This window comes from Strix uralensis, chromosome 33 (assembly GCF_047716275.1).
Source record: "Strix uralensis isolate ZFMK-TIS-50842 chromosome 33, bStrUra1, whole genome shotgun sequence".
Taxonomy (NCBI): Eukaryota; Metazoa; Chordata; class Aves; order Strigiformes; family Strigidae; genus Strix; species Strix uralensis.
In genome coordinates, this window is record NC_134004.1 from 1,578,825 (window position 1) to 1,595,055 (window position 16,231).

At 66.9% G+C, this 16,231-nt stretch overlaps 1 protein-coding gene across 1 annotated transcript; it reads right to left on the minus strand.

Moving 5' to 3' along the window:
• Positions 1–3,855: 3,855 nt before the first annotated feature.
• SP7 (Sp7 transcription factor) lies at positions 3,856–4,863 on the minus strand. The gene has a single exon (XM_074853857.1). It carries the CDS (start codon positions 4,852–4,854, stop codon positions 3,856–3,858), a length of 999 nt encoding a protein of 332 aa, XP_074709958.1. The 5' UTR covers positions 4,855–4,863.
• Positions 4,864–16,231: the final 11,368 nt, after the last annotated feature.

Sequence of the window (16,231 nt, forward strand, 5' to 3'; positions counted from 1 at the left end):
CCCGCCTACGGGTCCCGCGGAGGGTCAATCCCCGTCGCGCGCCCCCTGGCGGCGGGAGACCGCGGCGGAGGGATTTAAAGGGGCCGCGGCCCCGGGTTGGACTCAGCGCGGGTGGGGGTGGGGGGGGGTGTGACACGGCGGGGTGGGCACCCCCATCCCGGCTCTGCCTCAGCGGGGGCTGCGGGACCCGTCCCGCCCTCTGCCACCAACCCCGTCCGAGGAATTAGGGGTTCCCCCTCTGTAAGGGAGGATGATCAATTAGGGGCCCCACCTCTGGGGCTCGTTGCCCCTTTAAGAGGCGGGGCGCCCCCGTGGGGGCGGGAAAGCGGCGCGTGGCGCCGGTCCCTCACGTGGTGCCCGAGCGGGGCGGTGGGACCAGGACCCCCCTCCCGCGGTGTCCTGCAGCCCCACCCCGCGTGGGGTCCCCGGGGCACCCCCGTGTCCTGCACCACCCCCAGGGGTCCCCGGGCTCCGCTTGACCCCCCCCCCCAACCCCCCCCCCGCATCTGGGGGTGCCCCGGACGCGGTCCCGTGGGGGGGTGCTGCTCTCCGTGGGCGCCCCCCTGTGCGCGGCTCCCATGGGTGCAGGCTTCACCCGCCTGCGTGTGAGCCCCGTGGGGGCCCACGTCCTCCAACGCCCCCCCTCCCGCCAGACCTGTGTCCCGTGGGCACCCATGTACCCCCCCCTCCATACCTGGGTCCCATAGGTGCCCAGGTACCCCCCCCCCACCTGGGTCCCGTGGGCACCCATGTACCCCCCCCCCCCCCCCATACCTGGGTCCCGTGGGCACCCATGTACCCCCCCCCCCATACCTGGGTCCCGTGGGCGCCCATGTACCACCCCCCCCCCATACCTGGGTCCCGTGGGCACCCATGTACCCCCCCCCCCCATACCTGGGTCCCGTGGGCGCCCATGTACCACCCCCCCCCATACCTGGGTCCCGTGGGCACCCATGTACCCCCCCCCCCCCATACCTGGGTCCCGCGAGTGCCCATGTCCTCCCCCACCCCATACCAAGGTCTCGTAGGTGCCCGAGTCGTCCCCCTGCACCCCCATCACCTGAGTCCTGTGGGTGCCCATGTCCACCCCCCACCCCGGGTCCCATGGGTGCCTGCATCCCCCCCAGGCAGAACAGTGGGTGCTGCGCTCCCCCCCCCCCCCCCCCCCCCCGCCTTGGATCACTCCCAACTCCTCTTTTCGGGGCTCTCCATTTCCCTTCCCCTCCTGTTTTCGGCTCGCTTTTATTATATTTATCTCTGTGTTTGCCTTAGCGGCCGCAAAAGTTATTTTAATTTTTTCAGGATATTAAATAAAGGCTGCGGCGGGGGGGGCCTGCATTCCTCACCCGTTACGGAGCGAGCGGGGTTTGATAGGAGACAACGATTTGGCCGGCGCCGACATCAGAACCACCGCAGGGGCTGGCGTGGCCTTGTGGCTTCCCCTCCCTTGGACCCGGCGGCGGGAGCTGAACCCCCCCAAAAATAAGCCCCCTTGGGGGAACGAGGCAGGAAAATCTGGTGCTGCCAAAAAAATAAAAAAAAAAAGGGGGGGGGGGATGTTGGATGAGTTTGGGCTCCGTGGTTTGGGAGGCTCCGGGCGGTCGAGCCCTCGGTGGCCACCGGGTCGGGGTTTGGCTCAGGGACGTGGCTGGATGCTCTCGTTGGCACTGGCCCACCCACGGTGAGGGCTGGGGGTTTTTTTGGGGGGAAAACAGCCCAAAAAGAGCAAATCTATGTCCAAGGTGGGGGGTGAGAAGCAGAGCTGGCACCCACCATCCCAAATCCTCCCAGGAGCCACCCTGGGGGTGGCTCTGCCACCCGCCGTGTCGTGGCCACCCCGTTGGCACGGGGACACCGCCGTGCCTCAGTTTCCCCTCCCTGTATGATGGGGGGGGGACGACAGCGTGTTGCCCCCTGCCCCCTCCCTGGGGACACCTGGGTCCTGGCCAGCTCCGCGGAGCCATGGCCACGGTGACTCAGTCCGGGGCTGGCACACGTGGCCAGGGGTGGCCCCGCCACGCTGGCACAGGGACCCGCTGCTGTCCCTGTCCCTGTCGCCCCACGGGGTGGTGGGTGCCAGCAGCCACCCCCCCACACCCCCCTCCCGCCTCCTCATGCTGGCGCAGGAGCCCGTTTCCGCCTCCCTTTGCCTTTTTCCGTGGCTTTTTTGGGTTTTTTGCTGAAAAACCCCAAAAAAGCCCCAAACCGGGGCTGGGCGCATCAAAGGGCTGGCGAGAGCCCAGGGCAGTGGGGGGGGGGGGGGCTGCTTGAGGGGGAGGGGAGGGGGGGTCCCCGCCAGCCCGTGGCGCCCAAAATTGGGGTGACCTCGGTAACACGTGGCCCCGCCACATGCTGCCACGTGGCCCCTGGCCGTGATGCTGCCGTGGGGAAACTGAGGCACGAGACAAGGCGTGGGCTGTGCCTGCCCCTTCCTGCGCACACGCGTGTTCCTGCGCACACGCGTGTGCGTGTTCCCGTGAACGGATGACCGGGGGACGCACGCGTGTGGCTGGCCGGGGTGAGCGTGCGGGGCTGTGTGGGGTGAGGATGGTGTCACCGCTGCTGTCACGGGTGGAAAAGTCCCGTCAGGTCCCCAAAAGTGGATTTGGGTGATCCCTGAGCCTGGGGCCGTGGGGACAGAGGGCTGTGGGGACATGGGGACATGGGGTCCTGGGGCCATGGGGACATGGGGTTATGGGGACATGGGAACGGGGGATATGGGGGTCCTGGGGACGCAGAGACATGGGGACACAGGGTCCTGGGGACATGGTGACAGAGGGACACGGGGTCCTGGGGACATGGGGACAAAGGGCTATGGGGACATGGGGACACAGGGCTCTGGGGACACGGGGACAGGGGGCTATGAGGGACCTGGGGACACAGAGACATGGGGATACAGGGTCCTGGGGCCATGGGGACACCAGGATGGGGACACAGGGCCAGGGGGCTATGGGGTCCTGGGGACACGGGACCATGGGGAATGGGGAGACACGGCCAGGGGACCTGGTGTCATGGGGGTCTGGGGACACAGGGACAAGGGACGACAGGGACCCAGAGTCCTGGGGCTCTGGGGACACAGGGACACGGGGACACAGGGACAGGGGACCACGGGGCCACGAGGGGCCAGCAGCGGGGGCCTATGGAGGGACAGGAACCCAGGGATGGGGGACAAGGGGGCAGAACCAGATTGTCCCCAACCCCGCTCAGCTCCCGCCACCCCCGGGGGGGGGGACACACACACACACGACACAGTGACCCCGAGTGGCGCCAGGTCCCCTCCGTGCCTCAGTTTCCCTTTGAGAGCCGCAGCCGAGGAGGAGCGCGGGAGGAAGGCAGAGCCCATCCCTGTGACGAAGCCGCCCGGCCTCAGCCCCGCAGGAGAAGGGGGCACAGCTCCGCTTTCACGCCTTAGTGATCCCTTTATTGCTTTTTTTTTGAGGGGGGGGGGCAGCCAGCTAAAAAAAGGGGGGGTACATTACATTAGCGCCTAACGAACCGGGCGTGCTAACGAGGCTGGAGGCGGAGGAGAAGGGGCGAACCCTGTCCCTGAGCTCTGTGCGGGGGCGCGAGGCGGCCGGCGAGGTTTTGGGGGCAAGAAGATGGGGTGGGGGGGGGGGGGGAAGAGTGGGGGTCTCACCTCAACACCCCCCCCCTGCAGTGACCCCCAGAGTGCTCGGAGAGCCCCCCCATAATTTAAGACATAAATTATAATCGCTAACGAGGAGCTGCCGCCAGCCCTGGATGCGGGATTTTGGGGGATTTGGAAAGGGGGGGGGGGGGGGGCGCGCAGGGGGCAGCACCCCCTAATAAATATCCCCAGCAGCGCAGAGGAGGAGGAGGATGGAGGACGAAGGCTCAAATCTCCAACAAACTCCCGGCCTCGGGACTCCCGGCGTCTTTCCCGGGAGACGCCGGCGGCTGCCGAGGAGAAGCGGGCGGCTGCTCGCCGCCGGTGCCGGGGGGGGGTTTGGGGGTGCCGGTTTCAGCGTGGGTTTTCTGGTGCTTGCTGAGGTGATCGCTGCGGGTGAAGCGTTTGCTGCAGAGGAGACAGGTGAATTTTTTCTCCCGCGTGTGGGTGCGGACGTGTCGCTCCAGCTCGTCGCTGCGGGTGAAGCGTTTGCCGCAGAAGAGCCAGTTGCAGACGAAGGGCCGCTCGCCCGTGTGCCAGCGCAGGTGGGCCTTGAGGTGCGAGGCTTTGCCGTAAACCTTCCCGCAGCCGGGGATGTGGCAGCTGTGAACCGGTTTTCTTCGGGATCCCCCCGGTCCCCCCAAACGCTCCAATTCTTGACAATTGGGACAATCGCAAGCCGGGCGACCCCCTAACGAACCGCCGCGGGGTCCCTTCGGGGTTTCGCCCGGGGTGGTTTTAGGGGTAGGGGGTGCGGTGGGGTTGGTGGTGTAAGGGGGGGGGTTGAGAGCCCCGAAATCGGAGCTGTAAGTGGGCAGCGCGGGGGGGCTGAGGGTGGGTTGGCCCTGCAGCGAGCCCTGCAGCCCCTCGGCGCCCGCCGGCCCCCCCAGCCAGCCCCCGTTTGGGTGCACGTCCCACCAGGAGGGTGCTGCCGGCCCCGAGCCCCCCGGTAGCCCCCCGCCGATGCCGCCCTTGTACCAGGAGCCGTAGGGATGCGGCATCTCCAGCGAGGGGTAGACACCCGGCAAACAGTCGCCCGGGGGGTGTCCCTTGGCTGTCACCACCACGGGGGCACCCAGCACCTCCTGGGCGCCGGTGGGTGCCGGGAAGGGGTGGCCGAAGGGGCCGTAGTCGGGGCCGTAGGGGCCGGGGGACGCCTGGGGGCTGGCGGAGGGCGAGAGCAGCCCCGGGGCGCTGGGGAAGGCGGCGGTGTAGGAGTCACCCATGGTGGCGGCGGTCAGGGGGGGCGATGGGTGGGAGCACCCCGAGGTGAAGGGGGGCGGCGTCAGCGGGGGCACGGGGCCATGGCGCCCGGCGGCCTGCGGGAAGAGGGAGATGGGTGTTAGGGTGCTGGGGGGCACCCGGTGCGATGGGGTAATTCGTATGGGGGGGGCACCCAGTGAAGTGGGGTAACCAGGGCTGGGGGGGGCACCCAGTGAAATGGGGTAACTGGTACTGGGGGGGGCACCCAGTGCTTGGGGGGGCACCCAGTGAAATGGGGGGCACCCAGTGAAATGGGGTAACTGGTACTGGGGGGGGCACCCAGTGCTGGGGGGGCACCCAGTGAAATGGGGTAACCAGGGCTGGGGGGGCACCCAGTGAAATGGGGGGCACCCAGTGAAATGGGGTAACCAGGGCTGGGGGGGCACCCAGTGCTGGGGGGGCACCCAGTGCAATGGGGTAACTAGGACTGGGGGGGCACCCAGTGAAATGGGGTAAGTAGGACTGGGGGGGGCACCCAATGAAATGGGGTAACTGGTACTGGGGGGGGCACCCAGTGCTGGGGGGGCACCCAGTGAAATGGGGTAACCAGGGCTGGGGGGGGCACCCAGTGAAATGGGGGGCACCCAGTGAAATGGGGTAACCAGGGCTGGGGGGGCACCCAGTGCTGGAGGGCACCCAGTGAAGTTGGGTAACCGGTACTGGGGGGGGCACCCAGTGCAATGGGTAACCAGGGCTGGGGGAGCACCCAGTGCTGGAGGGCACCCAGTGAAATGGGATAACTGGTGCAATGGGGCACCCAGTCCTGGGGAGGGGGGGCAATCAGCGCTGGGGGGCCCCCAATCCTTGAGAGAGGGGGTGTACCCAGTTCTGGGGGGCACCTGGTGCAATGGGGTAACCAGGGCCGGGGCGGGGGGGGGGGGGAGGGGTACCCAGTGCTGGGGAGGGGGGGGTGCACTCAGCCCCATGGGGTGCCCAGCCCCAGGCAGCACCCACACTCCAGCTACACCTCCCCCCCCCGCAGTGCTCCCCACCCCTCTGTGCCTCAGTTTCCCCCCCCCCCCCCCCGAGCCAAGAGCACCCCAGCTCCACCCCCAGACCAGAGGCATCCTCGCAGGGGCTTCTCCGAGGGCTAATAGCAGGGTTGTGCCAGCAGCGGGGGGCCCCCTCCCCGCCCCCCCCCCCCGCTCCCAATCTCGGCTCCTTCTGCCTTTATGGCCTTTTAATCGAATTACGCTGTGGCCTCCCCCCTCCCCGGGCCACTTCCTCTGCTTTTATGCCCTTCATGGCTTTCAGCTGCCGCGGGCTGAGACCGGGCGTCACGAGCTGCACCCCCTCCCTCCCATCACCCCGAGTTTTTCCCTTTATTTTAATTTTTTTTTTTTTTTTTAAATTTCTCCCTCTCCTTCACCCACTTTGTGGCTTCTCCTTTTTTTTTTTTTTTTTTTTTCATGAAGGGGGGGGTCCCCCCTCCTGCTTTTTACCGTGGTTATTGCTCCTATTTTTAAGCCGGCCCCGGCCGCGGCCGCAGCGCGCTCCCGGTTTTCCAAGGATAACAAGGGCCAGGCCTGTGCCCCGGGAACGCTGCCCTGCCGCGAGAGCCGAGGTAATTAAAACCAGGGCGAGCGTCTAACGGAGGCACGCTTAAAATAGTGTAAACCTCCCATAAATCAGCTCCGCTTGCGCCGGGAAATTAGGAGCAGGGCAGGCGCCCCGGGGAGCCGGGAGCTGCGGGCTGAGAACGGCGCGAGCTCGGTGCATGAGTGGCTGCTGCTGGGGAAAGCGGCTGAGGGGGGGGGGACAGCTGGTGGCTTCGTGGCTCTGCGTGGCCTCTGCTCTGTGTCACCCCCTTCCCGCGCTGGAGCAGCTGTCTGGGGTGGGATGGGTCCAGCTCCTGCTCTGGGGGGTCCCTGATTCCCAGTCCCTTGTCCCTGATCCCCAGTAGCCGGTTCCTGGTCCCCAGTTTGAGGTCCCCAATCCCTGTCCCCATGTCCCCAATCCTTCATCTCCAGTCCCTGATCCCCCAGGTCCCCAATCTCTTGTCCCCAGACCCCAACCCTGGTCCCCTGTCCCCCAAGTCCCCAACCCCAGGTCCCCAAACCCCACCCCTGTCCCCAGTCCCTTGTCCCCAACCCCAGGTCCCCAGACCCCAGCCCTCATTTCCTGTCCCCAATCCTGGGTCCCCAAACCCCATTCCCTGTCCCCAAATCCCATTCTCTGTCCCCAAACCCCATTCCCTGTCTGCAACCCCAGATCCCCAAACCCCATCCCTGCTCCCTGTCCCCGCTGCGCCGCCGCTGCCCCCAGCCCCGACCCCAGAGGGTGCCCCCCCCAGCCCCTGCCTTAGTTTCCTGTGTCACCATGTCACCGTGTCACCACCAGTCCCCATCCTTGCTCGGCCCCGGCTCCCCCCTCCCCCTGTGAACCCCCGGTGTCCAGGGCACCCCCTCCCCCGGGGCCCTGGCTCCCCCTGTTCGCACGGTGCAGCCGTCCCCAACGAGGGGACAGTTTGGGGTGGAGGTGGCACTTGCCACCATCCCCGTATCCCTGTCCCCTCCCTGGGGATGGCGGGGTGCAGGTCCTGCTGGCGTGGGGGACACCAGCGTGTCCCCTGCGGGCACAGGGACAGCGGGAGGGGGGGGATCAGGCCCCCCACGGAGATGGGGGAGGCCGGGTCCCCAAATCCTGGTCCCCACGGCTCCCAGGGACCGCAGTGGCCTCTGGTGCCAGCCCGGTGGCCTCCCCAGGGACCTGCCTGTCCCGGGGTGGCCCTGTGCCAGGGACGGACGTGGCCCCATCACTGTGGCCTTGGGGACAGACGTGGCCCCAAGGGGTGCCAGACTCCTGGGGACAGTCGTGTCCCCATCAGCTGGTCTGGGGGTGCCACGACTCTGGGGACAGACATGTCCCCATCCCCAGGACCAGGGTGCCACGGCCCTGGGGACAGACGTGTCCCCAACAGCAGGTCCCCGAGCACCGCGGCCTTATCCGTCCCCTTCCAGCACCCAGAGCTCAGCACCCCGGGGTGCCCCGGTGCCACAGGACCCCAGTGGTCCCCGGGCTGGGTCCTGGTGGCCCCAGTGGCAGCGGTGACAGGGTGGCGCCGGCGGGGGTGGGGGGTGGGGGTGACACACACACATGACACCCGTCTGGAAACAGCCACGAAGTCCCCGGGGCTGAAAATATCCCCGGAGCCACCGACCCCCACGCGCAGACACCTGGGTCCTCTCCAGGCCGTGCCATGGTGGGAAGGGGGGGGGTCCCCCACTTTCCGGGGGGGTCTCATATCCCAGGGGACCCTTCCTGACTCGAGGGGGGTCTCCTTTCCCTGGGGGGATCCTGTCCCAGAGGGTCCCTGTCCCAGGGGATCCCCCATCCCGGCAGGGTCCCGTATCCCGGGGGGGGGCTCCCCCATTCTGGAGGGGGTCCTTGTCCCGGGTTTGGGGGGGGGGGGTGTCACCCTCCCCAGAGTGTCCCTGTCCTGGAGGGTCCCATACCCCGGGGGGGGCTCCCATTCCGGAGGGGCTCCCTCATCCTGCCCAGTCCCGTATCCTGGGGGGTCCCTGTCCCAGGGAGGAGGGGGGGGGGGTCCCCATCCCGGAGTGTCCCGGTCCCGGAGGGGGGGGTCCCCCATCCCCACAGGGTCCCTGTCGTGGTGGGTCCCGTTCCCCGGGGGTCTCCCCCACCCCGGTGCGGATCCCCCACCCCACGAGTCCCGTATCCCGGGGTCCCTGTCCCCGGGGCGGGAGCGGGGAGGCGGGGGGGGGGGGGCGGGGATCCCCCATCCTGCCGGGTCCCGTATCCCGAGGGGTCCCTGTCCCGGGGGGGGGTGGGGGGGGTGTCCCTTATCCCGAAGGGTCCCTGTCCCGGGGCTCCTCACCGCGCTCCGGGGCTCCGGGGATGCCGGGGGTTGGTACCGGCCGCGGGATGCCGCCGTCGGGGTGCCGGTATCGGGGTGTCGGTGTCCCGGGGTGCCGGTGTCCCGGGGTGCCGGTGTCCCGGGGTGCCGGGGCTCGGTGCGGGAGGGAGGGAGGGAGGGAGCTCCGCGGCGGCCGCCCGCCCCGCTGTGCCGCTGCGGCGGGGCTGGGCCGGGCCGGGACCGGGGCCGGGAGCCCTGCCCCGAACCGCCCCTCGCCGGGGGGGGGGGGGGGGGACACACCGGGGGGGGGTGTCGGGGGAAGGGAGGGCAGGGGGAAGGGGAAAGGGAAAAGGAAAAGGGGACAGGAAAAAGGGAAGGAAAAGAGGAAAAGGAGGAAAAGAGTGTGAGCAAAAAGAAGATGGAATTGGAAGAGGGAAAGAAATTAGGAAGGAAAAGAGAAAAGAAAGGAGAGAGAGAAGGGGAAGGAAAGAAAGGGAAGGAGAAGAGAGGAAGGGAGAAAGGAAAAGAGAAAGGAAAAGAGGAAAGGAAAAGAGGAAAGGAAAAGAAAAGAAGGGAAAATAAAGATACAAGGAAAGACAAAGAAAACAATAGAAAAAGAAAATGAATATAAAAAGAGAAGCAAAATAATAGAAATATAAAACCAAAGAAAAATAAAAGAAAGAAGTAAAGAAAAAAGTTGTGAATGGGGGAATACAGGGAGGCTGAAGGCCGGGGGAGGGAGGTGGGGGCTGGGGGACAGGGACTGGGGGGGGCAGGAGAGGGGGAAGGGGAAAGGAGAGGAGTGGGGAGAGGGAGGGAAGGGCTGAGGGGCTGCGGTGGCAGGAAGGGAAGGGGAAGGGGAAGGGGAAAAGGGAAAGAGGCTGGGGGGGAAAGGGGGAGGTGGGGGGGAAGGGGAAGGAGGGGATGGAGGGAAAGTGCTGGGAAGGAGGGAAGGAAAAAGGCAAAAGGGGGAAAAAAGGGCTGGGGAGGGGAAAGGGGCAAAGGGGGAGGGGGGATCCGGGGTGAGAGATGGGACAAAACCACCCCAAAACGGTGCCCAGTGGGGATGGAGCAGGGCTGGGGGAGGGGGGTGGCTGGGGTGGGGCTGGGGGGGTCAAGGGCTGGGAACAGGGGCAAGGTAGGGATGGGACAGGGATGGGGACAGGGACAGACGGGAACCAGGAGGGACATGGGGGTATCAGGGATGGGGATGAAGCAGGACGGGATGGAACTGGGCCAGGATGGGGCTGGGATTGGGATGGGGACAGGGATGGGGACAGGGGACCAGGGACAGGGCTGGGGACAGGGCTGGGACAGGGATGGGGACAGGAGGGACAAGGGACAGGGATGGGACAAGGCTGGGACAGGGCTGGGGACAGGGGGACCCAGGGACAGCATGGTGACAGGGGGTACCAGGGATGGGGACAGAAGAGGCCCAGGGATGGGGTTGGGGGTACCAAGGATGGGGACAGGGGGGATGTGGAGCTGGGGACAAGGACCAGGGACACTTGCAGGGGAACAGGGTTGGGGACAGGGACACGAGTGGCCCCGGAGCTGGGGATCCCCCCATGCCTCAGTTTCCCCACTACAGAGAGGTTATTCCAACCACTCCCTTTTTTCCCCCTTTTTCTCCCCCCCCCCTTTTTTTTTTTTTTTCCCTTTTTCTTCCTATTTTCCCCTTTTCTTTTTTATTTTCCCCCTTTCCTATTTTTTTCCCCCGACACGGCCGTTTGGGAGCCAGCGGGGCCCTTTCCCAGCCCTGAGTCAGGGCTTTCCGCTCCGGAGCCGCCGGCGCCGCGGCCGCCCGCCGAAGGCCGCAACCACCGTCCCCCCCCCCCTCCTTCCCCCAGTCCCCGTCCCCCCCCCGCCGACCCGTTTGCTGGGACTTCCACTGCCCACAAACTGGGAGCAAACTGGGACAGCCGCTCCATCCCTCCTCTTCCTCGGCCCACGGGGTTTTTTGGGGGGTCACAGGGGGTTTGGCTCCCACCGGCGTCGACCGCGAGGGTTTGGTTCACTACGGGGGGGGGGGGGGGGGGGGGGGCGTGTTGGGAACCACCCGAATTCCCGGGGGTGTGAATTGGGGTTTAGGTCTCTCCTCATTTTTGGGGGTGGTGGGGACCCCCCCACCGTGTCCCCCGGGACCCTTCAAAGCTTGGCGGTCGCCCACCGAGGGGTGCGGGGGGGGGTGCGAGGGCTGGCGGTGGCGGGGGCTGATTACAGGGCGGCGCCGGGCCCGGCTTGCCCACGCGCCCCACGGCCGCGATCGGGGCCCCCGCAATTACCGGGTATTTATACCCCAGCCGGACGCCTGGGCTTGCTCGCGGGGGCGAGGGGGGGGCCCGGGGGGGCCCCTTCCCCATGGCCCATCCTCCAGCCCAACGTCCTTCCAGCCTTCCCCCATCCTGACTCATTTGCCCCCATCCGACACGAGTTTGGGGGGGTCTCAGGCCCTGGCCTGACATGAGTTTGGGGGTCTCAGCCCCCCCTGACAAGTTTGGGGGTCTCAGCTCCCATGACACAACTTTGGGGGGCGGGGTCTCAGTCCCCATAACACAAATTGGGGGGGTCTCAGCCCCCCTAACATGAGTTCGGGGAGTCTCAGCCCCCTGACATGAGTTTGGGGGGTCTCAACCCCCATGACACAAATTTGGGGGGTCTCGCCCCCTGACATGAGTATGGGGAGGTCTTAACTCTCACGACATGAGTTTGGGGGTTCTCAGCCCCATGACACAACTTTGGGGTGGTTCTCAGTCCTCATGACACATATTGGGGGGGGGTCTCAGCCCCCCCCGACATGAGTTTGGGGCGTCTCAGCCCCCATGACATGAGTCTGGGGGGTTCTCAGCAGGACAGAGGTTGCAGGGCTGGAGATGTCCCTGTCCCCATCCCGGTGTCTGTCCCCAGAGGCCAGGGGACACCCCCCCCCCCCAGTTGTAACCGCGGCCCCCCCTGTGCGGAGCGCGGGACCCGGGAGTCCTGCGGTGAGCGGCAGCAGCTGGGCCGGGGGCACCGCGGCCCTTCAAAGGGGAGAGAAAATCAGCCCACGAATGGCTTCCATGTGTCGTGGGGGGGGCACTGGGAGTGGGGACTGGGAGCACTGGGAATGGGGACTGGGGGCACTGGGAGTGGGGAATGTGGGCGTTGAAAATGGGGAGCACTGGGAGTGGGGACTGGGAGCACTGGGAATAGGCACTGGGGGCACTGGGAATGGGAAATGGAGCAATGGGAATGGGGAATGGGAGCACTGGGAATAGGGACTGGGAGCACTGGGAATGGGGACTGGGGCACTGGGAGTGGGGAATGTGGGCGCTGAGAATGGGGAGCACTGGGGAGTGGGGACTGGGAGCGCTGGGAATAGGCACTGGGGGCACTGGGAATGGGAAATGGGAGCAATGGGGAATGGGGACCGGGAGCACTGGGAATAGGGACTGGGGGCACCGGGAATGGGAAATGGCAGCAATGGGAATGGGGACTGGGAGCACTGGGAATAGGGACTGGGGGCACTGGGAATGGGAAATGGGAGCAATGGGAATGGGGACTGGGAGCACTGGGAATAGGGACTGGGGGCACTGGGAATGGAAATGGGAGCGCTGGGAATGGGGAATGGAGCACTGGGAATAGGGACTGGGGGCACTGGAATGGGAAATGGGAGCGCTGGGAATGGGGAATGGGAGCACTGGGAATAGGGACTGGGGGCACTGGGAATGGGAAATGGGAGCAATGGGAATGGGGAATGGGAGCACTGGGAATAGGCACTGGGAGCACTGGGAATGGGGACTGGGGGCACTGGGAGTGGGGAATGTGGGCGTTGAAAATGGGGAGCACTGGGAGTGGGGACTGGGAGCGCTGGGAATAGGCACTGGGGGCACTGGGAATGGGAAATGGGAGCAATGGGAATGGGGACTGGGAGCACTGGGAATAGGGACTGGGGGCACTGGGAATGGGAACCATGGGAGCAATGGGAATGGGGAATGGGAGCACTGGGAATAGGCACTGGAGCACTGGGAATGGGGACTGGGGGCACTGGGAGTGGGGAATGTGGGCGTTGAAAATGGGAGGCACTGGGAATGGGGACTGGGAGCGCTGGGAATAGGCACTGGGGCACTGGGAATGCGAAATGGGAGCAATGGGAATAGGGACTGGGAGCACTGGAATAGGGACTGGGGCACTGGGAATGGGGAATGTGGGTGCTGAGAATGGGGGCACTGGGAGTGGGGACTAGGAGCACTAGGAATAGGGACTGGGGACACTGGGAATGGGAAATGGGAGCACTGGGAATAGGGACTGGGAGCACTGGAATAGGCACTGGGGGCACTGGGAATGGGGAATGTGGGCATTGAGAATGGGGAGCACTGGGAATGGGGACTGGGGACACTGGGAATAGGGACTGGGGGCACTGGGAATGGGAAATGGGAGCAATGGGAATGGGGACTGGGGAGCACTGGGAATAGGCACTGGGAGCACTGGAGTGGGAAATGTGGCGCTGAGAATGGGGAGCACTGGGAATAGGGACTGGGAGCACTGGGAATGGGAAAATGGGAGCACTGGAATAGGGACTGAAGCACTGGGAGTAGGGACTGGGGGTACTGGGAACAGGGACTGGGGTACTGAGAATGAGGAGCACTGGGAATGGGGACTGTGAGCACTGGGAACAGGGACTGGGGGCACTGGAATAGGGACTGGGGGCACTGGGAGTAGGGACTGGGGCACTGGGGATGGGGAGCACTGGGAACGGAGCACCAGGGGCACTGGGAATGTTGTACCCCCAGCCCAGTGTCCCCAGTGGCACAGTGCCCCCCCCCCCAGTATCCCCAGTGTCCCCACGTCCCCCCGGCACGATGTCCCCAACGCCCCCCCCCATAACCCAGAGTCCTCGCGCCCCACGACAGGCCACCAGCCGGGGGACACCAGGGGTGGCCCCAGGTGCCCCCACCCCACTCGGCGGTGGTGGCCACCGCGTGTGTGTCCCCCCCCCGTCCCTCGTGTGTGTGTGTGTGTGTGTGTGTGTGTGTGTGTCCCCACCCCCCCACCCCCTTCCCGCCACGCTCCGGCCCCCGGATGTTTCTTTTGCGGTCGGAGGCCCCGAAATAGCGGCGGCCCCAGCGCGTGTGTGGTGCGCCGGGCCACTACGTGCCAGCACCCGCGGGCTCCAGCCGGCCGCGGGGACCGGGGGGGGGGACGGGGGACGGGTGGGGGGGGGACAGTGGGGAGTCTCTGAGGGCTCGTAGTGGGTTGAGCACCCCCAGTCACCACCAGCACCCCGCTGGCTCGGCCTTTCACCCGCTGTGTGGGCCCCCCCCCCCCCCCAGCATCCCACCTTCACCCCACTCAAGTTCATGGTCTCATGGTGGGGAGGGGGAAGATGAGGGTCTGGGGGGATCTATAGGGTCTGGGGGGATCTATAGGGTCTGGGGGGATGGGAGGGGGGTTAGGGGGGATGTGGAGGGTCTATGAGTACACAGGGGAAATGGAGGGGGGGGATCTGGGGGGTCCCAGGGGAACGTAGGGGACCTGGAGGCTGTATGAGGGACCCAGGGGGACATGGGGGAGATTGGGGGGGGACCCATGGGGACAGCCAGGGGTCATGGGGGAGATTTGGGGGGGCCCATGGGGACATGGAGGGAGCCAGGGGGACTTGGAAGAGATTGGGGAGGGACCCATGGGGACATGGGGGGGAGCCGGGGGGTCATGGGGGACTTGGGTGGGGCATCCATGGGGTCATGGAGGAGCCAGGGGGACTTGGGGAGATTTGGGGGGGCCCATGGGGACATGGGGGATCGGGAGGACATGGGGGAGATTTGGGGGGGGCATGGGGACATGGGGGGAGCCAGGGGGGACTTGGGGGAGATTTGGGGGGACCCATGGGGACATGGGGATCCGGGAGGACATGGGGGAGATTTGGGGGGGGGCATGGGGTCATGGGGGGAGCCAAGGAGTCATGGGGAAGATTTGGGGGGGCCATGGGGTCATGGGGGAGCAGGGGGACTTGGGGGAGATTTGGGGGGACCCATGGGGACATGGGGGATCCGGGAGGACATGGGGAGATTTGGGGGGGGGCATGGGGACATGGGGGAGCCAGGGGACTTGGGGAGATTTGGGGGGACCCATGGGGTCATGGGGAGCCAGGGAGGACATGGGGGAGATTTGGGGGGGCCATGGGGTCATGGGGGGAGCCAAGGAGTCATGGGGAAAGATTTGGGGGGGCCATGGGGTCATGGGGGGAGCCAGGGAGACTTGGGGGAGATTTGGGGGGACCAAGGGGGTCATAGGGGGGACCCAAAGACACCAGGAGCACCTGCAGGGACCCAGGGGATCCGGAGGCACCCAAAGGGACACTGGGGATGGGGGAAGGGAGGGGGAACACAGGGGGACCCTAAAAGACAAGGGGGGAGCGGGAGGGACGAGGGGCCCGGGGGGGGCTGGGGGTCCCCGGGCCCGGGGAAGCCGGGGGCAGAGGTTGCCCCGGGGCCGAGCCGTGCCCACGCCCGCGGCGCTTCCTCCCCACCCTCTAATTATCCCCCGGCCGGGCCTGAAATAACTGCGGTGGCCACGGGGGACAGGCCCGGCCCGCGGGGACACGGGGAGCGACGCGGGGGGGGGGACAGGGATCGACACCCGCCCCCCCCACCACCCCACGATGGCCACACACCCCCCCCAGCATGGCCAGAGACACCCCGGGGTGACAGGGGTGGACCCCAGGTTCCACGGAGGAGCCCCCTACTCTGCACCCCCATCCGTCTGTCCCCCATCTGTGTGTCCCCCCCCTCCCCGCTGTGTGCCCCCCCCCCCCCTCCATCCCGCCCCCCCCCCCGCCATGTGGCTCCCATTGCGCTGCGGTGCAGAAGCCACATCAAAGCGGTGGCAGCGGCGGCCGCGGGGGTGGCATTGGGGGGCCTGACCCCCCTCCAGCTGCCAAAGGACCCCCCCAGGAGTTCTGGGACCCCCCCAGGTCGCCAAAAGCCCCCCCCCCCCCCAAGATCCTGCTTCCCCCCCGCCCCCCCCAAGCTGCCGTGGTGTCCTGGGTCCCCCTTAGGCTGCCAAGGGCCCCCCTGGCAATCTTGGTGTCCCCCTCCCAGGTTCCCCCAAGCACTTTGCCCCCCCCAAGCTACCAGGGACCCCCCCAATGGTGCCCTGGGACCCCCCCCAAGCTGACAGGGACCGTGGTGCCTTGGGTCCCCCCAGGTCCCCCCATCCAAGCCCTGGGACACCCCCCAGCCTGCCAGTGGATCCCCCCCAGGCCTTGGGACCCCCCCTCATGATTCCTTGAGTCCCCCCCAAGCGCTGTGACCCCCCCCGCAGGCTGCCAGGAACCCCCCCCATGGTCTCCTGTGACCCCCCCAGGCTGCCAGGCGACCATCACCCCCCCCAGGCCCTGGGACCCCCACATGATGCCTTGGGTCCCCCCAGGTCCCCCCCCCCCAAGCCCTGTGACCCCCCCCTAGACTGCCAGGGGACCCCCCCCAAGCCTTGCGACCACCCCCCCGCGCTCCCAGGGTCACCCCCCCCCCCCATTCTCTGGG